Raw genomic sequence first — 24,494 nt, forward strand, 5'->3', positions numbered from 1 at the left:
TTTGTTAAATTAATTGCATTGAAGAAAAATATATTTATTAATAATTAATCAGTTTTATTACTTTTAAAGTTCCATTCAGTCTATTTAAATATTTACGGAATCTGTAAGAGAGTACCTATTACAATTTCTATCTTAATATCTATCAGCCTCACCCAGTTTCTTCAAATTACCCATTCTTCAGGTCATCAATATACTGATCATATAGAAGTAATTAAGTATAAATTTGTTATTAAAAACTAATTATACATTCTTATTTACTAATTTTGTTTTTTTTTTTTATTATTTAAGGTGTAATCTGTTTCATGCAGATCTATTATAAAGTGAATCATAGATTCACATGAATCTATGTAAAAAATAGATTTTGTCAAAAACCATGGACTTATGATTTTGAGTATAGATACGTTTATGATGACATTTTTTTAATAATGTTACGTTTTCACCCCCTCTTGCTGTCAAGTGCTGAATGGTGATATACTTACTCTTAAAGTTTTATAAATTTTTAAAAACTAATTTTTTTTTTAAATTCAAATTTTGGCTTCAAATAACTCTGATGATAAAAAAATCAAATTTGCACAACTTGCAGTGTGCTTGTGAATGTTTATGGCAAATAAAAAAAGTTTCTTGTGTATTATAATAATAAAAAAGTTATAACCTCTCAAAAATCATGGAAAACCTGTTAAAAGCAATACAATTTTTTTTGATTTACTAAATAATTGGTCCAAGGGGATTTCTTGTCTTTGCACTTTACATTTTTTCTATATTTAGCCCCTATGTTGTTGAAGTTGACATTTTCAAAATTTTTAAAATAGTTTTTTTTTAAATTATTAATGATAGGTCATAATTTAATGATAAATTAATCAATACCAGTAACCTAATACAATTTTGATTCAAAAATGCTTGTAAAACTTACCCAAATTCAGATTTCGGTGAGTAGCCTTTTCTCCAGAATTCAACTTTATTTTTATATTGGTTTATTTTTGTAAACACTATCAAAGAAAAAATAAATTGTAGCAAAATATTAATTATTGTATAATGAAATAGCTTGTTTTTGTAGCAATTAAAGTTTATTATTTTTTAAGTTTATTTTAGTGTGGTTAACCAACAGCTGTGATATCTATTCTGATAATTCTCTCAAAATTGTATGAGAATGACCTGTCACTGAAGTTAGTTCAAGTGGTGTCACCTTTCTCAGGACTTTACATATCGGTACCCACACTTTGTCTTGTTGAGACTTTTAAAATGATGTATGTGGCCCAGCCTGGGTGGAAAAAATGAACCTGCACATAGTCATTTTCAAGACTAATATCTACCACTTCTCCTATCCACCATTGATCGTCATACATACAAGCAGTAGAGTCATTTTCCTTAAGTGAAAGTGGTACAATACTTGACACAGGATGGTCTTCATAGTCCTTGGAATCTGAAGTAAAGTAACATATTACAATGTCTTCTGACACACTAACATACTTGTGGTAGCTTCTATTACTTTAATTTTTAATTAATTTTAAGGGAGGTGATACACCCAAAATGCTACAAGCAGCACCCAGTTGTTGAATATTGTGATGTGGGATAATGTATTATTCTTGATCTTCGCATTCATATAGTTCTTTGTTCTGCTGAGAAAAAACTTTTGAAACAGTTAACACAAAGACAGTTTCCAGGAACTAAATTTAAATTTGGAAAAATGTGTTATTAACAGCTTGCTCTAATGTTATTTGTCTTAAAGTTTTCTTAAATTTTTTTTATGAGTTCTCAAATGGTCACAACAGAACTGTCCATACAGGTAAATGAATTTTGACAAAAACCTTTTTTTCATATATTTACAAACTAGTGATATCTGAATTAACATGTAAAAAAATAAGTTGTTGGTTTTCATCACTAAATTCACAAATTTAAGTGAGTTCTTTTGGCACTGTTTTAAGACTCACAGTGTTCATACACTGTTTTAAGACACTCTTCATTCATATAAATTTCTATGGAACATTGTTCTTCCATTGTTTTATGTGAAATTACTTGAAAATAACGTGAAAATTTAACCGATTTTAAAATTTTCAAATATAATACTATTAAGTAAAACTTACCTATTTAATAAACACTTCCAAACACAGGATGAAATTTCAGACATTTGGTAAAGATGTGAACAGGTCACTGACTAATGTCAGACTGAGCAGTCTGTAATTTCAAAACAAAATGATGCAACAAGCATAAATGAGCTTGTTGCAACATAAATTATGAATTTTCCTGATGATGGAAGTGACTTCAAGCGCCTGCTTGGCGCTGCAAATGTGAACACTGCAGTAAAATGGTTCAAACAAGTCTATTTCAACCATAGTAATATATAAAAATATTAAAGTGCCAAGAAAACAAGAAACCCCCTTGGATCACTTAATTAGGGAGTCAAAATGGTATTGCTTTTAACTGGTTTTTCATGATTTTTGAGAGGTTATAACGTTTTTATTGGTACAATACACAAGAAACTTTTTTATTTGCCATAAACATCTACAAAAAAACAATGTAAGTTGTGCAAATTTCAGATTTTTATCACCAGCCTAATCAGAGTTATTTGAAGCCAAAATTTGAAAAAAAATTAGTTTTTAAAAATTCATAAAAATTTAGGGGTAAATATTATGACCATTAATATTATTTATGGTAAAACTACTAACTAATGTAGTTATACCTACATATAAAAAAATAATTCAAACTGTGTATGTCATCCCTGCCTCTTGAAAAAAATTACCAAAGTGAAATTTCACAGTTTTTCATGTTCAACTTTATTGGTAATTTTCTCATAGAAAGAAGAGAGATAGGTAAATAAGTCACTGGACCAATCTTTTACCTTGAGAAAATATGAATAAATTGCTTTTTGTTTCCTTGCAGGACCAATCGTTTTTTAGTTATGATTTTTTCCGTAAACCCGTACAATCACAAAAGTAGGTATGTGTACCATAACAAAAATGATCGCCACAGGTCAACTGCTTAAAAAATTTTTTTTTAAATTAGTTTTAAGGTCCCTGAGACACATAGGAAACAAGTGGGCAAGTTAAAATTTTTTGATAAGATAAGATTACAAATTTTTCAATGCAACCCAAATAACTATTAATTCTTTGCTGGAGCAGCGAAAAAATATATCATTAGCAATACACATTTCCATTAATTACAAGGATGTAGTTTTGTGCGTAGCTGTTTTAATGGTGCTTTTTTCTTCATCCAGACCACTAAGGATAACATTTACGTAACAATTTGGAACTTCGTTTGTTTTACAAAATTTTTTCATTTTTCACTCTTGTTTTTCTTTTTAGTTTTTTCCTTTTTTTGGATCACTGAATTATATTATATTACAGATTAATTATTTAATATGTACTTACAGGAAATTATTGCTAAATTTATTTTCTCCCTTTTACATTTTAGATTGAAGACTGGTATTCACTGTCAGGTATGACACCAATAGGAGAGTGGGGTTCACTCAGATTACGTACTAGGTATTTGCATGACCTTATTATGCCACAAGAAGAGTATTCACCAATGCAGCAATTAATATTAGATCCTTCATTAGAAGCAGTAAGAGCTCTAGCTGACATATGTCACATGGATCGTATGCCACTAGCTACTTCTTTATTAAGGATATTTAGGTATATTGTTTTCAGTTCAATATATAGTTTTTAAGCCATTAAATTGATCCCAGTGAAATTAATACTTGCTGTATTAGAAAATTTATTCCTTGCATGAATTTGTAAACATGAGATGAGATTAAAATATTAAATTTTTATTTATAATTATCCCATCAATCACTAAAAAAAGGCACCTTGATAATGCTTCTATAATTTACAATTACACAGTCAGTCAATTTTCTTTTTCAGTTTTTGTAAACTGATATATCAAAATGTGCTATTCACTTGATATTGTCACCTTTTTAAATTCATCTTTTCAATGTTATAAGGATTATACAAACTAATATTTCTAGTTTAAAAATAAAATATTCTTTAGTAAATATATTGTTTCATTATGATATATAAAAGTATACAATATCAAGTCAATATATAAAAGTATACAATATAATCCATCTAAGCAGAATCTAAAAAAGTAAATCCTTTTTTACTTAAATTTGTATGAAGATAAGAAATATACATTTTTGGAGGTGCATCATGCTTCACTTTCAGTTTGAACTGATTCAACTATATTTAAAATCAATTTATCATAACCTGCAATCTTGGTAGTTTTATTTAATGCACTAGTAGTCAGTCAGCTGAAATCTTTTGATAAAATAATAAATTTTTAACCTTCAGTTTGGAAAATTTTTCCTAAGAGAAGATTAAACCCTACAATTTCAGTTTGTATAAGATCATTACTGATAATAAAGAAGTCTCAGTATTGATTATAAAGAACTGCTTTTTCATTTCTATTTGTGAAAAAGGTATGAAATTGAACAATTTCATAGAATTACTCAACTTTAGTCAGGAAGCAGTTTTTCATGCATGTAGAGCTATGAATTGTCATTATGTGCAAATTTTAGGGACTGAAAAATTGCAGTGTGGTTATTGAACCTTCGTGATTTACCAAAGATTGGTGTATTTTGTCTTATTCTAAAGGGTAAGGTATATACTATTTCACTTTGCATTGTGTCATAATACGAGTAATGTTCTTGGGAAGTTAGAAAACTGGCTGATAGTGCAATTTATTAAGGATAATTAGATCTATCAACAAAATGACTGTCTACCCCATTATCACAACAAATTTATTGCCCCACTGATCTCACAGAACTTCAAAACTACATTTTCAGTGCTGTAACACTGATTAATCATGACATTTTCAGTCATGTATCAAATGAAATGGGAATCATATTGATATTTGCCTTATCCACATAGGTTGACATAGTTATTTTATATATCTGTAGGTAAGTACATTAAATTTGGAGAATTAAATTTAATTTAAATATAATCTAAGATCTGTTTCATAATTTTTTTATAGTAATTTTCTAAATGTTATATGGTTTATAAAGTAGCTGTTCAGTTAATTACGAATAAATAACTGTATTCATGAAAAAATTGCTATTTTATTTATTTATTCAGCGACTTCATGTAATAGAATTTTGTTACTTGTTTTTTTTTTGTCTTTCAATTCTGCCTGTAATAGCATTAACCCTATTTTGTCTAAACTATTTAATACTTGGTAACATTAACTTAATGGGAATGTTAGATGATGGTGCTGCCTTCTTTAGATTTGCATCTACTCCGATTTTGAAAGAAAATTGGTACATTTTATATCATTACATAAATGCTAGATATATATATAATGAACTTCAGAAAGTTTAGTGTTTTTATGTGTTAATTTTGAGGCTTGTATATTATAGAGAAGCTGTGTGGTCCCTGTATGCCGTAAGAAAAAAGATTGCTCCTAGTTCAAGTTCCCATGCTTTCAAGACAATCAACTACTGAAGTACTGAAGGGTTATTCTTTAGGCTTGCCTCAAATTCATCAGTATTATTTTTTTTATGTACTGATTGGCATTTATTAGATTTTATCTAAGTATTTTGTTTAAGCTATTGCATTTGTGTCCCAATTTTATATTGATTGAAGATTAATTGCAGTTCTTAAATTATAAACATTGTAAGCTTTTTTACAACTTGACATGGGTACAGGTTGTTCAATTTCCGTGATTTTCTCTTCACTTGTCTGGAATATTTTCGTTCTCATTTACAGCATGTATGTAGTTTACTCTAATGACAGAAAATTTTCTGCTTATTGACTTGGTTGATTTTCACCTAGTTTTGTTTTATAATTTGGTTAATATATGTTGTTTTAGACATGAACGCAAAGAGGCTGATTTATTGAAGTCTTTAAATGATGCAGAGATTGAAAAAGAAGAAGAGACATCCACATTATTTCGTGCTGCATCACTGACAACCACACTAATGGATCTCTACATGAAATCTGTTTGCACTGGATTCTTACAGGCTGCAATACAAGACACCATTCAAAAGCTGCTGGATAGCAAGCAGTCATGTGAGGTATACTGGTTTATTTTTAATTTTTTGTTATTAAAAAAAGTATAAAAATTATATATATATATATATATTAGTAAAAATTTTTCTAAAGTGAATCTTTTCAAGACCCATAATCCTCCCTGCTAATGTACAAATATAAACCAAATTCATCCATGTAAGTACAGAAATATACATTAAATAAGAAGACACTTACCTTATTTTTTCATATCTTTACAAAAATGTTTTTGTGAAAACCCACATCTTCAATTGTAATTTATTTTAAACTGTATATCAAGTACATTCAAATTTATCAACGTAAATATAAATCTTTTTTTTTATTTTAAAAATTAAAAATAAATTAAAACTTTTTTAAAATATAAATTATAGAAATTAAATATTAAAAACTACATTTATAAAATAAAATATAAGTAAAAAATATAATATGATATATGTTTAAAAACATATAATATATGTAAAACATGATGTCAAATTTGGTAAAAATTAAAATGAATAAATAACTAGGATAAAATACACCATGTAACTTAGCCAGCCAATATCACAGTACTGTGTGGATTTAAATTAAATTGAATTATACATATTATTTTTTGTAAAAGTGCTGCCATCTACTGCAACCTTTATAATTGTGTCATCTTCATATTCTTATGAAGAATATGAAGGTTGATCAATTTGAATTTCCTTTTATATTTATATAAATAAAATTTCTCCAAAATATCTAAACTTTTATTATTATTATTCATGTTATATCTCTTGATTTCCAATATTTCCAAATTGGTTTGAATATCAGAAATAGAGTGTTTGTTGTTAATAAAGTGGTCAGAAACATTAGATAACCCATTTTTCCATTTTTATATGTCTAACATGTCCAAGAAATCTGGTTTTAAAAATATACTAGTTTTTCCTATATAAATGTGGTCACAGTCATTGCATTTTATTTTGTAAATTCCACACAAATTGTATAAATTATATGAATCGGTTTGATTACTGTTTTTTAAATGTTTTATTACGTGGTTATTTGTCTTATATGCAGATTTAAATTTATTTTTATCATAAACCTTAGTTATATTTTCAACTATGTTATCAGTATATAAATATTTTAAATAAACATTGTCAATTTTTTTTGTGTCATTTATTGGTATTAAAAATACAGTATTATTAATTTTTGAATTTGTTTTTTGTATATATTATCAATTATAAAGTCACTATACCAATTATGTATAGTCACCAGTCATTATGTATAGCAATTTGTTTTTTTTTTTTTTTTGTCTTCAGTCATTTGACTGGTTTGATGCAGCTCTCCAAGATTCCCTACCTAGTGCTAGTCGTTTCATTTCAGTATACCCTCTACATCCTATATCCCTAACAATTTGTTTTACATATTCCAAACGTGGCCTGCCTACACAATTTTTCCCTTCTACCTGTCCTTCCAAAATTAAAGCGACTATTCCAGGATGCCTTAGTATGTGGCCTATAAGCCTGTCTCTTCTTTTAACTATATTTTTCCAAATGCTTCTTTCTTCATCTATTTGCCGCAATACCTCCTCATTTGTCACTTTATCCACCCATCTGATTTTTAACATTCTCCTATAGCACCACATTTCAAAAGCTTCTAACCTTTTCTTCTCAGATACTCCGATTGTCCAAGTTTCACTTCCATATAAAGCGACACTCCAAACATACACTTTCAAAAATCTTTTCCTGACATTTAAATTAATTTTTGATGTAAACAACTTATATTTCTTACTGAAGGCTCGTTTAGCTTGTGCTATTCGGCATTTTATATCGCTCCTGCTTCGTCCATCTTTAGTAATTCTACTTCCCAAATAACAAAATTCTTCTACCTCCATAATCTTTTCTCCTCCTATTTTCACATTCAGTGGTCCATCTTTGTTATTTCTACTACATTTCATTACTTTTGTTTTGTTCTTGTTTATTTTCATGCGATAGTTCTTGCGTAGGACTTCATCTATGCCGTTCATTGTTTCTTCTAAATCCTTTTTATTCTCGGCTAGAATTGCTATATCATCAGCAAATCGTAGCATCTTTATCTTTTCACCTTGTACTGTTACTCCGAATCTAAATTGTTCTTTAACATCATTAACTGCTAGTTCCATGTAAAGATTAAAAAGTAACGGAGATAGAGAACATCCTTGTCGGACTCCCTTTCTTATTATGGCTTCTTTCTTATGTTCTTCAATTGCTACTGTTGCTGTTTGGTTCCTGTACATGTTAGCAATTGTTCTTCTATCTCTGTATTTGAACCCTAATTTTTTTAAAATGCTGAACATTTTATTCCAGTCTACGTTATCGAATGCCTTTTCTAGGTCTATAAACGCCAAGTATGTTGGTTTGTTTTTCTTTAATCTTCCTTCTACTATTAATCTGAGGCCTAAAATTGCTTCCCTTGTCCCTATACTTTTCCTGAAACCAAATTGGTCTTCTCCTAACACTTCCTCCACTCTCCTCTCAATTCTTCTGTATAGAATTCTAGTTAAGATTTTTGATGCATGACTAGTTAAACTAATTGTTCTGTATTCTTCACATTTATCTGCCCCTGCTTCCTTTGGTATCATGACTATAACACTTTTTTTGAAGTCTGACGGAAATTCCCCTTTTTCATAAATATTACACACCAGTTTGTATAATCTATCAATCGCCTCCTCCCCTGCACTGCGCAGTAATTCTACAGGTATTCCGTCTATTCCAGGAGCCTTTCTGCCATTTAAATCTTTTAATGCTCTCTTAAATTCAGATCTCAGTATTGTTTCTCCCATTTCATCCTCCTCAACTTCCTCTTCTTCCTCTATAAAACCATTTTCTAATTCATTTCCTCCGTATAACTCTTCAATATATTCCACCCATCTATCGACTTTACCTTTCGTATTATATATAGGTGTACCATCTTTGTTTAACACATTATTAGATTTTAATTTATGTACCCCAAAATTTTCCTTAACTTTCCTGTATGCTCCGTCTATTTTACCAATGTTCATTTCTCTTTCCACTTCTGAACACTTTTCTTTAATCCACTCTTCTTTCGCCAGTTTGCACTTCCTGTTTATAGCATTTCTTAATTGCCGATCGTTCCTTTTACTTTCTTCATCACTAGCATTCTTATATTTTCTACGTTCATCCATCAGCTGCAATATATCGTCTGAAACCCAAGGTTTTCTACCAGTTCTCTTTATTCCGCCTAAGTTTGCTTCTGCTGATTTAAGAATTTCCTTTTTAACATTCTCCCATTCTTCTTCTACATTTTCTATGTTATCTTTTTTACTCAGACCTCTTGCGATGTCCTCCTCAAAAATCTTCTTTACCTCCTCTTCCTCAAGCTTCTCTAAATTCCACCGATTCATCTGACACCTTTTCTTCAGGTTTTTAAACCCCAATCTACATTTCATTATCACCAAATTATGGTCGCTATCAATGTCTGCTCCAGGGTAAGTTTTGCAGTCCACGAGTTGATTTCTAAATCTTTGCTTAACCATGATATAATCTATCTGATACCTTGCAGTATCGCCTGGCTTTTTCCAAGTGTATATTCTTCTATTATGATTTTTAAATTGGGTGTTGGCAATTACTAAATTATACTTCGTGCAAAACTCTATAAGTCGGTCCCCTCTTTCATTCCTTTTGCCCAGCCCGTATTCACCCACTATATTTCCTTCCTTGCCTTTTCCAATGCTTGCATTTCAATCTCCAACTCTCTCTCCAATTTGTTTTATAATATCTAATTCTTTCTTTAATTTATTTTTATTATATTGTGTGTAATTAATAGTTCTATTAATCATGTTTGTACATGTATTAATTTTGTGTGACCGAGGATGATTTGAATATCTATGTATTGTGGTTTTATTGGTTGTGAGTTTCCTATATAGTGACATTACAAATTGATTATTATTATTAATTTTGATGCTATCATCTAAGTAGTTTATTATTCTATTCATATCAATTTCAAAAGTAGATTTCAAACCATTATAATATGAATTTAATTATTAGATGTTTATTATATATAACGAGATTATAGACAACAAAAATGTCATAGACATACGAAGTTCATAATAGGATATCATGAGTCTGAGTAATGCCATAAAAAATTTTATTTTCAAAATCTTGCAAATAAATCTCAGACATGTAGGTGACAAAGGAAAACCCATTCGTAAGGTATTTCCCTGAGCATAATATTTGTCAGCAAATTTAAAGTAGTTATATATTTATTTATTTCACCAGTTAATACAAATCAGTACACATGCAGAGGTAATAGTGATTACCTGTTTGGAGGACTGGAACTTACGTACTAAAACATAATGAACTTAATAACTAAAACACAGCAGATATTCACATTATAAATATTTCCAAAAGTAATAACCATAAATCATCCTTTTAAGCATAGAATTCGAAAAATTCAACTATTGAGTATTTTAACAAGATATAAAACTTATATATTCATTCTAATTCATTCCTTAAGTTTTCTGCTTATGGTACGCTTATTTCCTTCTAATCATTTGACATCATTTGGCAGTAGATTAAATATTTTTATAGCTTTGATATAACTGCTTTTGGAGCTAATAGTCTTATTTATTCTCAGCATTGGAATATATTTATTTCTTGTTGTACTATTGGAATTGATGAATTTATTTTGTAATTGTACAGTCTCAGGTTGACCATTCCTGAGATGTGTAGTTAATTGAAACTCAGTCCCCAAAGAACACTGATACCCATGATCTAGTATTCAAATTTGTATAAAAGTAATTGCCAATGGCTGTTGGATTATTTTTATCCAATTTATTGTATAGTTTATTAGTTATGTAGCTGCGGGCGTCATTAGTTCCTTTATTCTTTATAAAACCATATTGATTATTTGCTAGTATTTTCCCAGATTTGATATTAGAGATATAGGTCTATAGTTCTCATATTACATTTAGGACCTACTTTATAAATCAGTATATCTTCAGCTCTGTTTAGAGCTTCAGGCCGTACATCCTTCTTTATACACTGATTAAATATATGAGCTAAAGGTTCAGCTATATAACAACCTAATGTGTTACTTGAATTTGTATTAATATTATCTATTCCTCCATTTTTTAAGTTTAGATTTTTAATAATTTGTTGTATTTCTGTCTCATCAGTACATTTAATAAATATAGTTTTTTCATCTGTAAGCAGTAATCTTTTTGCTTAAATTATCTCCTATTCCACAAAAACATGTTTTCATATTTGCAATTTCCTCAGGCTTTTCAATTTTGTTCTTGCTATCATCATAAATGTAATTTATTCCATTAATTCTATTTACCTTATTTCCAAGTTTTGAGTTTATAAATTTCTATAAACCCCTAATATTATCACAATTTTTTTCAACTAATTTACATCAAAATTTATTTTAGCCACTTTTATAACTTTACTTAAGGTTTTATCATATTTTTTATATTCAGTTTTCAGTTTTTAATTCATAGGCTCTAATTTCCATATCTTATGTAGTAACGCTTTTCTAATGCAGTTTTATTCCTGTAGCAATCCAATCCTTTCTAGGTATTTTATTTCTGTCTTTTCTAACTTGACCTAATATATTTGCTATCATCAATACATTTCCTTATTGCCATTATGAGACTTTCAGTTGCTTCATTTAGATCTTGCATCAAGTTTCTGGTATTCCAATTAATTATTTCATAATTTTTGAGTTATTCACATTAACAGTGCATTTTATTTTATTTTTTTTTATTAATTCCTTGTTTAGTTGTTTTAGTAATATGTTTTCTTTTTTCATGATTTCATATTTTGCATCTTCAACTATTATTGTAGTATTATACATGTCTCAAGATTCTTCTTGTAGTTCTTTAAGCATTTGTACCCTGATGCCTTCTTGCATTTGGCTTTTAATATCAGCTATTTGCAATATCAGCTATTTTATCAGTTCTTGCAAAGTCACTTAGTGACTTGTCATCATATTTTGATGTTACATTATGTTCCAGACAAATTACTAATGTGTCAGTTATATATATTTGGTTTCTCTTATTTTCACAAAATCACTTTGATGAAATATTCCTTCACATAATAAACACACTACTATTTCAATTTTTTGATTTGGATGGCATTTAAAAAATTTATCACACTGCTTATCAGGACATTGTATCCCCCCCCCCTCCAACGCATCTCAAATTTTCAAACTTAAATAAAATAAAAATTAACGGACAGATTAAAACAAACATTAGATCCAACGCATTCCTCTCACTTAGCACTAAACATAAACATAAACTATTAAACATTAAACTATTAAACTAAACTTAAACATAAACTATTTCACAAAAACGCACTTTATAGCACTTAAACAATTTCATTAACCAATTTCACAGGGCACTAAACAAACGTGGCTGATATACTTTACCAAAATATTAATATCTGTAATTATATTAATATTTCTAATGACATTAATAATATCAATAAATAAAGAATCTTCATGATTGTATATTAATTTATTTTTTATTGTGTTAATTGTTTTGTGTGTGGATATGCTAGGATACATATTACTTTTATCATAGCTAACCGTCCTAGATGGAGAAGTTGTAAAATGAATTAAAGATTGCACAGGGATACCAGGTTTATGTATTTTTGGGAGTCCTGTTAATTTTGGTGCAATTTGTCCAAAAGGGTATAATCTGGAGTGATATGTTATTATTATAATTAAAAAATTCTGGTGGTTTTTTGCTATTAAACTTTTAGTTATTTTTAGAAATTTATTAGTGGGGTCATTTATTTTTTTGAAATTATTTTATAATTTGTATTATTTCATCAAATTATTATATTTTTCAATATACATGATGACAGGTGTATTGGTTTTATCTGACTTTAAATAATACAATTATTATTATTTAATTTATTTTTCAAATTGTAAACTGTTTTTATATTATTAAAAATTGGTTTGCGAGTTAAATTTTCACATTTAATTTCATGAATTTTTTTACTAATGGTATTAGGTGCTATTACCTTAAATAATAATAATTGTATTTTTTTATAGTGAAATAAAACCTATACACCTGTCATCATGTATATCGAAAAATATAATAATGTAATGAAACAATACGTATTAGAAAACAATTTCAAAGAAATAAATGACCCCACTAATAAATTTTTAAACATAACTAAAAGTTTAATAGCAAAATACCACAATATTTTTAATTATAATAATAACATATCACTCCAGATCTTACCCTTTTGAACAAATTGCACCAAAATTAACTAACTGGACTCCCAAAAATACATAAACCTGGTATCCCTATGCAATCTTTAATTGATTTTACAACTGCTCCATCCTATATTATCTACAAAGCAATAGATAGAATACTTAGGATGAAAATGAATTTAGATTATAATTATAATATAAAAAATGGATTTGAATTTATAAATAAATTAAAAGACTTAACAATTGGAGAAAAACTAGGATGTTTAGCTACAATATTAGTAATATATATCCTAGCATACCCATAGACAAAATAACTAATATAATAAAAAATAAATTAATATATAATCATTAAGACCCTTTGTTTGTTGATAATATTATTAGAAATATATGCCAATAAAACTAACTACTTTAAATTTGCTGACAAATATTATAAAATACCTTACTGATTAACAATACTACATCTCTAATACCAATAAATGGCACAAAAAAATTGACAATGTATATTTAAAACATTTATATTCTGATAACATAGTTGAAAACATAACTAAGGTTTATGATAAAAATAAATTTAAACATGCATACAAGACAAATAACCACGTAATAAAACATTTAAAAAACAGTAATCATACTGATTCATATAATTTATACAATTTGTGTGGGATTTACAAAATAAAATACAATGACTGAGATCACATTTATATAGGAAAAACTAGTCGATTTTTAAAACCAGATTTCTGGGATATGTTAGACATTATAAAAATGGAAAATTGGGTTATCTAATGTTTCTGACCACTTTATTAACAACAAACACTCTATTTCTGATATTCAAACCAATTTGGAAATATTGGAAATCAAGAAATATAATATGAATAATAATAATAAAACTTTACACATTTTGGAGAAATTTTATATATATATAAATATAAAAGGAAATTCAAATTGATCAACCTACAAACAGAATATGAAGATGACACAATTATAAAGGCAGTACTTTTTCAAAAAATGATAATGTATAATTTAATTTAAATCCACACAATACTGTGATATTGACCGGCTAAGTTACATGATGTATTTTATACTAGTTATTTATTTTAATTTTTACCTAATTTGATGTCATATTTTATATATGTAGTTTTTATTAATATTTAATTTCTGTAATTTATATTTTAAAAAAGTTTTAATTTATTTTTAATTTTTAAAGTAAAAAAAAAGATTTATATTTACATTGATAAATTTGAATGTATTTGAGTGTAAAATGTAATTTGATATACAGTTTAAAATTAATTACAACTGAAAATATGGGTTTCCACAAAAACATTTTTGTAAAAATATGAAAAATGTAAAGATATAAAGTGTTATCTTATTTAATGTATATTTCTATACTTAGGTGGATCAATTTGGTTAATATTTATATTAGTATACTATTAATCCTGTGGTACATTGTTTAATATAATCAGTTTCCAGTGTTACTTTGTTATATCACTGTTTATTAAAATTTTCTGGGATAATTGGTTGCTGTTCTGACTAGAGTTTGAAAAGGACAACACCTGCTTGTTCATAGCATCTGCCAGAGTTTGATGACTAACATGTTTTTCTGATTTCTGTAAAATTTCCTTGACAACACTAGATTTGCTTTTACAGTATTTACCACTGCTCTCTATCAATTATTTTACTTTCCAGCAGGAAGCTCTTTTTTGGATGTTCTTCAAAGTGAGCATTGCAGTTTACATAACTCATTATAAATTTCTGATAACCCATCATTCACTTTGCCATAATTTTTCACTAATCCATTTACAAATAATGATTGTTGCTGCAGTTTCTATTTTTCATGTATTAGATTAGCCCATTTCTATTCTTTGCTGTCTTTCTATATATTTGCCTCAGATTTGATACTCAGAAAAAAATTCTTTAATCAAGAGTAATTTTTGTTAATTTTAGAGATATAGCTCATCCAACCTTTCACAGATCTCTGGACAAAGACTTTGTAATACTTTTATATATATATATATATATATATTACTGTTTTATTGCTGTTAGGTTAGCAGTTACAGCTTTCCCATTCTAAAACTACATAATGCATTACTGACAGATAATGGTAATGTACTTTCTGTTTAATTTTTTTATATTATTCTTTGATTTTAGCTGAATCCAACCAAGATGGAGACTCCAGATGATGCATGTGCAAATGCTGAGTTTCTCCTGCAGGTTCTTGATGAGGTTACTCATTCCATCTTCATGTCTGCTGATTCATGTCCAAAGTAAGATAACATATTTACAAAAGAAATCAGTTAAGTTTTACTTTTACTGATACTAATTGTAATAATTAACCTTTCTAACATTTTCATTTTGAAAAAGTACTTGAGTAGTGATTAAAATTATGTTTAATGTGGATAACTTGTGGAATTTACTGATTTGTAATTAGCTGTAACCTACTTGGTAATCTATGAAGTTTGCCGAATACGATTGAGTATATAGCGAAACACTTTAAAAAAATATTTAAGTTTCTTTTTTATACCCTTGTCAGAAATTTAATTAATATAGATGATTTATTTTATTGTTTATCCTTTGTTTATGATGTTAGCCTCCTAAGAAATATTCAGTGTTCCTAAAATTAATAGTATTTATATACTAAAAGATGGGTTTTCCTGTAGTGTTTGTTTTTATCAGATTTTGATTAATTAGTTAATACTTTCAATCCAGTTCATTTTATCCTTCGTAGAATATTTATTAAGTTTTATTGTTTCTTTAGAGTGTTCTTAGGTTTTTGCAAGTTGATTCACATGACATTACTTTTAAATGATGGTAATATCTAATGATTTGAAATCTTGTAAATTGAAAAAATGGTCAGTGTGCTAGAGACGTCAGTTATTGCACAGAACCAAATGATATTTCTGAGTGATTCAGGTGGTTAGTGCTTGCCTTCCCATGTTAGAAATTATAATTAAAAGCCTGACTGAACTGATTATATTTTAATGTTATTGCTCTTTAACACTGCCCTCAGCCATCATTATATTAGGTATTAATGAACTGCATCCTGTCCTGGCATTCCAGAATGTGGACTAAGTACATGGATATTCTGCACAGCTTACTGTTTACATTGTTTATCTCATTTAACCAATCATCTTATACACACCTTTCTGTAACCTCTGTTAGCATTATTTAATCTCATTTAACTGATCATTTTTTTAAAAATAATTTTCTTTTATTTTGAATTACTATTTTTTAAACTAGATGCTCCAGTAAAAAAATCAGTTAGCTATAGAGGTGGTGGTTTCATTTCCTTATTGTATTTGGCTTGGATTTGACACTTTTTACCTGACTATGCCAAGAAAAGGTTGATTGTGTGTAGTAGTATGATTGTTTGTGTCTGTGAAACTCTAAAACAGCTGCACTGTTTTCAGTGATGTAAATATCAAATAATTACTTTACAGACACAGTGACATTGAGTATGTGGCGATTTGAAAACAATGAAATGACTGATGTAAACACCATTTTCTTAATCTAAAAACAAAAATGGGGTAAACTTAAAAAAATATATAAATTAGGGATTTGTAACAGTACCACACATGAAGAATTTTAATAGTTTAAAACAGGGCTTCTTAAACTTTTTTATATAGCGACCCCCTTCAAGCTTAGGAAATTTTAAACGACCCCCTCCTCCATATAATGAAATTTATATTAACCGTAGATGTAGATGTAATATCGCACTATTTTACAATGTAAATAAAATAAGGATTAAAGAATACGTACCCATTCATTTCACATATATATAATTGGAAACGTTGACGGGATATCGGTCGTAATAAAACACAATAAATAGAATGACATAAAACTATATATATATTTATTCAATAGAAAAAATAAACTTTTGTAACAATTTTTTTATAAGAAAACATAAAACTATATCTATATATTCAATAGAAAAAATAAACTTTTGTAACAATTTTTTTAATAAAAACATATTATTAACATCAAACAATATTAATGTGACGGATGTGATTGTTTATTTTTACACAAATAATTAAATCTAGGCTCAATTTGAGTTAGTGCAGATCGTAATAAATTTTCAACGTTTATTAAAGTTGAACGGTATTTTGATTTTATGTAAGTTAATGTGGAAAAGGCTGATTCACATAAATATGTTGTACAAAATGGCAGTAATTTGTTCATTGCCATTTCCGATAGTAGGGGATATTCTGATTTGATTTCTATCCAAAATTCATGCACAGGCACTTGAGAAAATCTAAGTCGCAAGGTAGTATCACTTGTTAATTCGGCAAATTCTTCTTGTGCTTTTAAGTTTAAAAAATTAATTTCTTCCATTTCAATTGAAAATGGATTGCAAATCCATTGTTGTGTATCGATATCATTGGGAAAATACCTATGCATGTAAACTTCCATATCCTTCAAATGATTAACTATAATTTTTGTTATAGGAGTATCTTTTTTTGAAATATTGTTACTAATTATATACTCGTCAGTAAATGGAAACATTTCGAGCGATCCACTTTCCACTCTGTTCTTCCATATAAGAATTTTTTTAACAAAGGCCTCAAGTTTATTTTTTAACATAAACATATTAACGCAGACTCCCTGCATTGATAAATTCATATCATTGATTTTATCAAAAATATCTGCCAAATAGCATAGCTTGAGAAGCCATAAATTATCTTGAAAATAATCGGCCAAATTAGAATTTTGCTCTGTTAGAAATATAAGAACTTCATCTTTTAAAGTTAATAATCGTTTCAAACTTCGACATTTTGATAGCCACCTAACTTCAGCATGTAACAATAAACTTGTATAATCCGAATCCATATCAATGCACAAATTTTTAAACAATCGACTATTAAGTGCTCGACTTTTAATAAAGTTAATGATTTTGACTGCATCAAAAAACACAGTGTTTAATTCTGGTGCAATTTTTTTAACAACAAGTGCCTCTCGGTGAATCATACAATGTGTAAATGTAATATGATCATTTCCAGCTTTAACAAATGCTGTAAAACCAAGAACTTTTCCGGTCATTGCTGCAGCACCGTCCGTGCACACACCAACACAATTTTTCCAATTTAATCCTTCTTTTTCAAAAAACTCATTTACTTTTTTATATATATCTTTTCCACGAGTATGACCTTCCAGAGGACGACAAAACAGTATATCTTCATGAATGCTTCCCTCATAAATATATCTTACAAAAAGTAAAAACTGTGCCATTTTTGAAATGTCTGTCGACTCGTCCAGTTGTATTGCAAACTTTGAGCTATCTTTAAGCCTCATAAGAAGCTGTTGAAATTGATCATTGCTAATGTCTGAAATTCTTTTGGACACAGTGTCATTTGATAATGGAATTTTACTAATTTCAGCAGCATACTGTTTTCCATGAACAATTTCAGACATTCTTATAGCTGCAGGTAGTAAAAGTTGCTCTCCAATAGTAAAAGGCTTTTTCGTTTTTGCTATCAAATACGAAACTTCATACGATGCCAATAGATATTTATCATTCAAAGTAACATACTTCTCCAAAGTGTTCTTTTCTTTATTTGATGTTTGCAAAAGACGCTCAAAATATTCTATTGGCTTTTTTGATAACGTTGCATGTTTAGTATTCAAATGTCGTTGCAGTTTTGACGGTTTCATGCTTTCTGCAGCCAAAACTTCTTTGCAAATTAAGCACACTGGTTGTTCTTCATTGTTGTGAGAAGAGCATGTGAAGCCATACTGCAAATATGATTTGCGCACAAAGGCACCGTATCACAAAGACGCCGAAAAAGAAGCTTTCATTTAATTTTTTTTATTATTCTTTTATAAAAATAATATGCCGATTCGCCTAGCCTAGCTTGATTATGCTTCCGTAATGTATGTGTAAGCTGTAAGGCGACGCGGCGTCTGGGTACTTTAATCACTAAGTTATCTTGCAAACACTGACGCCGGCGGCCAGACATCAATGTCGAACGTTCAGTTGAAAATCGAGGAGCGCGTTGTATTATTATTTTAAATGCTACTTCCATATTTTCATTTATAGGCCCTACATAACAGTTTTGCATTGCCACTTTTTTCAAAAAATAGTTATAATAAAACTACAATAGTATTTTGTATGATTTTAATTTGTATTTATATTTGTACGTAGTGTGTAAACTAATTTTAAAATTTTATTTATAATGATTGAAAAGTATCAGATCTTTGCGACCCCCTTTCAGTAGTCTCGCGACCCCCAGGGGGGTCGCGACCCACAGTTTAAGAAGCCCTGGTTTAAAATATAAAGTGAATATCTCATTCAATGAGATCAGTTAAATGAAATATTGCTTACATTGAGCAACCTGAATTGTCCCAGCAAAATTCATTAAATTATATAGGAGCAGTAATTAATTAATACAAGAATACTATACTGGATAGTACAAGTACAGTGATCAAACAAGTAAAAGAAATATACAGGACTACACTTTCGCAGTATTAATATTTTTCATTTAGTGCATTTTATTTCACACTGGATATTTTAAGAGTGCACAATATTGGAGTGCATAATTCTTAATTGAGTGATCTTTTATCACTCAATTGAGCAGTTTTAGACTGCTCAAAAGTACTTCAGATTGATTTATAAATTATTAGTTTATAAAAATTTTAAAGATAAGTTATTTAACCTAAGAAATTAGATTTAAAAATGGTACATACATAAAGTTATTTTCTACATAGTTAATAGTACTATGAAATAATATTAAATATTAGTCAAACATTTTTTTAAATTTAAGTAGAGTATTTCTAATTTTTCTTTTTTTATAGTTCACAAAACACTATAATCAAAATGAGGTGTTTAAATTTTATTATTTGTACAGTAACAATCTGTTATATAATATTTTTCAAGGGAATGAAGAAAGCAACATTATTTACTGGAAAATATTATGAGTATGATATATAAAAACAATGGTTCTTTGTTTATTAAACGATAAAATCTAACTTTACCATTAATTTTACACTTTCTGTATCTTCTGGCTGGCAGAATGTGAAAGTAAATCAGTCCAGATTGCATGGATTTATTCTACTTGTATGCCTTCTGTTACCTGACGAATCTCAAGCAATTTAAATATTTATAAACTTAAGTTATATTTCTAGTTATTTTAGTTTTTTCTAATTTATTGAAGTATCATGTAGTCCAACATTGCAGAATGTAGACTTTTATAGCAGCCATCACAATTAATTTTGTGTTTTTTTTTTAAGTGTGATTGGATGATTGAATTTTCCATCATGTGAGGGTTGGGCAATTTGGGGGATTACTGGGTATCTCTGATTAGATTGACACTGCTTTCATTTAAGTATCTCATGAATTGCTCCAACTGAGTGCATGAGTCTTATGATTAAGGATCAGTGAATTAATTATGGAAGTCAAACCGAATAATCTACATGATAAAAATGTTCATTTGCTGGTAAACATTGTCCAAAGGTGAATTCATGTATTGCAGATATTTCTCATCTAACTCTTAAATTTATTTTATGTCAAACAGTGTATGAAAAAAAATTGTTGATTATCATCTTATCTGTAAGATCAGTGTTAGTGATATCAAGTGCTACCATTTTGTTTGAGGGGAGGAGAATTATGATGTTCATAAAAATCAACAACAAAAATATTTAGTCCCAAAAGTGACTTTTTTAACTAGTATTTCATTTAATTGTAAGATATACATAAAAAGTTAAATTTTAAAGGTATAGGTGCTCGCATACACAAAGTCAATTTACAGGAATGACTTAATAAAAAATTGATTTTTTACATTATTACATTAGTTTAACATTCACAAATGTTAATGCAATTTAAGGTGTTCAGTGAATTTTTGTGTTCATTTAAATACCTACAATAATTATAACCTTAATTTTATGTTAGGTTAACTTCTCAGAAATCATGAAATAAATCTTAACAGAAATGTTTTTATACCAGATATATTTTTCTTGATCAAAAAAGATTCTCAACATTACATCTATGCATGTACCTACAGTATAATGCTTATCAGCATTATATGGTAATATAACATATACTGTAGGTATACTTAGAGAACAAATGTCCTTCTTCCAAAATAGATTGCCATCAACTAAATGTGAAGTGTACACCTTTACTGGACCATGTGTTGTACGCCTGTCGTTACTGATGCCAATTGTTAAATGACTTGTACTCATAGAGAAGTGTTAATTTTTTACTATATTTTCAGTTCTCAAATTTTTTTTTAGGAATGAAAAGTTCAATTTGATTATCAAGAAATGTCAGGTAACAGGCCATATCCCAGCTTTTCACCTTTGGTTTAAAAATTATGTAAAATGAGTAATTGTGTTTATGAATGTGAAATTATTATGGGCTTTTACCAAGACAAAAAAAAATTCTTTCTTGCTGGCAGCAAATTGTTAAAACTGTAATGTTAAAAATGAGTTTTATTGTATTTATCTTTAAGGACTCACTGTGTGAGTAATGAAAATACACTTGTCTAAATAGAATAATGTAAATAAAAATGTTAATGAAAAAATAAAACCAAAAAAAAGACAAGAAAATAAATATGTTAATAAATATGAATAGAATATTAATATCTAGCCCTTACTTAATCGGCCCTGTGAATGATATTAGGTACATATAAAAAAAAATAATTTAAAAAATATAATTAAGTATTTGCTAAGGTCTTATTAACTATTTCTTTGTGTCGAATATTTCCATCATAAGTATGTTTTTATTCTTTCTTTTATTTTGTGATGTAAATGATTTAATTTTTGATAGATGTTGATGTGACTTGATAAAAATTGCCCTTAATATCAGTTTTTGTACAACTTTTTTTTGTTTTTAACATCATACTTGGTTATCAATACAGTTTATTACGTACACACGAGTAAATGTTTATTTAAAGATCATTTATTCAGAAAATATAGTTGTAGCAAATATTCAGAGATTGAAAGATTAGTTCAGAACAGAGTGACCAAAAATCAAACATAAGTTGTGTTTATTAATCCTTGTTATTTTTTTTTTTTTTAGGACTGTAAGGTATATTTGTGGTTGTTTACAAAGAGCCGTAATGGGTAAGTGGCCTCATGAACGGCTAGTCAGGACAAGAGTTGTAAGTGGATTTATATTTTTGCGGTTGCTGTGTCCTGCTATATTAAATCCCCGTCAATTTAATTTAATATCAGGTAATTATGAAAAAAGATTACACTGTTAAAAGTACTATTACATTAAGTCTAAAAGTTTGAAAGCAATATTTTAATTAAATTAAAATCAAAATATTGTTTTGAACCATTATTGCTATTTTGTACTTTATTAAAAGATTTTAATCATAAATGTTTACTTGTATTTACAACCAAATAAAATTCATTGAAAACCATAGTTTTGTAATTTTATATACTTATTTTTATCAAAAAATCTGCTTTAAGTAGTTTCAGGAGTTCAGATTTGTTGTGAAACTCTTCAAATTTTTTAAAAAACTAATACTTACCAGTCATGTCTTCACCTGCGAAAACTTAAATGAGGAATTGCTTAGATTGATTAAATTGAAAAACTAATTGACTGATCAACACTGAGCTATTTAAACACCTTTGTTTAAATAAAAGGCAATTCGGTATTCACATATTGCACAAATTTATTGTTATTCACATTTAAATTATGAAGTAATTTTAAAAAATACGTATGTTGCAAAGTCTCAAATTAGTACTATTATATTATAGAAAATTATTCAGAACCTCTTTGTACTCTATGTTAGTAGTTCTTCCATTTGATGCTAAAATCACTAAACTTTATGGAGAACTTACTCTAGAGCAGGCCACATAAAATTGGCCATGGGAAAAACAGTCTTCTCTTAAATGGATTCCTGCAATTTTATGACTTATTAATGACTATTGCAAAGCACACTTTAATTGGAAATTGTATCTTTTTGAATTCAAATGGGTAGTCGGAAGGTATTAGTAGTGTGCGAAGAATGAAAAATGACTCCTCAGACATAGCCAGTAAAAATTGTAGCTTTAACTATATTTTTCTGGAGAGCTTTTACACATAATCATGCATCATTCACAATTTAGAACAAATATTTCACAGCAACATAATCGGTGTCCTAGCTTTTAGAAGAAGTCTGTATGCCAGAAAGCCAGAAGGATCAAGTGTGTTAAGAAACTCTACTGGCTATTGCACTGCATTATCTATTTGCAATACTGAATCAGGGAATCTGTACTCCATATTTTCTCCTTCAAAAGAATTCAATAAAATGTTATTGATCTCTGCAGCTGTATCATTTTTAGTGTTAGAATTGCTCTCTCGCTAGTCATTCCGTACATTTGTCCTTGACAGTGGCAACTTTGAGATAAATTTTGGCTCTGAGATATTTTAAAAGAAGATACTACTGTACCTAGACTATGTAGACTACTGTACCTACTCAGGTGTAGTAATCTTTCCTCCAGATTCAGTTTATTTACAATTTCCTATTTGTAAGAGTAACTCAGAAAATTGTCCAGCAGAAACATCACCTCTCAAATGAACTCTCATGTTTTCGTAGAGAAAACTATTAATATATTAATTAAGCGAAACGGTATTAAATCTTTTCAGATTCATGGATTTGCTGATGCATTACTCATAGGTTATGCGAGTTGTATTTATATCAATCATTTATTCTACTGGAAAAATTTCATCCAATCTACTCTCTTCAGAGTCTAGAGTTGCTGTAGTGAAACAGATTTTTCTATCAATGCTTGAGTTATGTGAATGTTTTCTTTCAGCTTGTTGACTCACCAAGTGATCATATCTGTAAATATTACAATTAATAAAAAAATTCATTTATATTTTGACTCCATGATTGTAATATGCTGGATTCATAGTGAATAGTCTTAAGTATTTGTTGCCAATAGAGTATCAAAGATTCAACAGTCTATCTCTAATGCCAAATGGCATCACATCAATTCATCTGACAATCCTGTAGATATTCTATCTCATGTTGTTTTCCTAAGTAACGTAGAAATTTTCACTTTGGGTGGCATGGTTTTCTTTGTTTCTTAAAAGATTCATCATTCTGGTCAGATAGCAGTTTTTTCTCAAATGAATTCATTTTTCACCTTAGTGTGATATTGAAAAATGTAAAAGAGTCAATTCTAGTTTGTTCTACATCATTCATAGGTATTTCTGGACTTTTCATCTGTCAAGACTAATTTTTACTTTTACCTACTGCTTCAGATTCATTCAAATGTTAAATCAGAATCTTCTGAAACTCTTAATTCATTTTCCATTAAAGAATTAAATGACACTTCCAGTGTTTTTATTCGATTAACATAATTAACCTATTTTGATTTAGAAATTAATGAAATTCAATCTGG

The 24,494-nt window shown here is 28.3% G+C and overlaps 1 protein-coding gene across 1 annotated transcript in view; it reads left to right on the forward strand.

Moving 5' to 3' along the window:
* Positions 1-24,494, forward strand: part of vap (RAS p21 protein activator vap) — a 126,046-nt gene that overhangs the window by 81,526 nt on the left and 20,026 nt on the right. Inside the window, exons 12-15 of the mRNA XM_075382278.1 lie at positions 3,409-3,629; positions 5,800-6,004; positions 15,318-15,433; positions 22,177-22,331. Of these exons, the coding sequence (XP_075238393.1) occupies positions 3,409-3,629; positions 5,800-6,004; positions 15,318-15,433; positions 22,177-22,331 (697 nt within the window). The remainder of the gene's footprint in view (positions 1-3,408; positions 3,630-5,799; positions 6,005-15,317; positions 15,434-22,176; positions 22,332-24,494) is intronic.

The sequence above is a fragment of the Lycorma delicatula genome, chromosome 1 (assembly GCF_047948215.1).
Source record: "Lycorma delicatula isolate Av1 chromosome 1, ASM4794821v1, whole genome shotgun sequence".
In the NCBI taxonomy this organism is placed as follows: domain Eukaryota; kingdom Metazoa; phylum Arthropoda; class Insecta; order Hemiptera; family Fulgoridae; genus Lycorma; species Lycorma delicatula.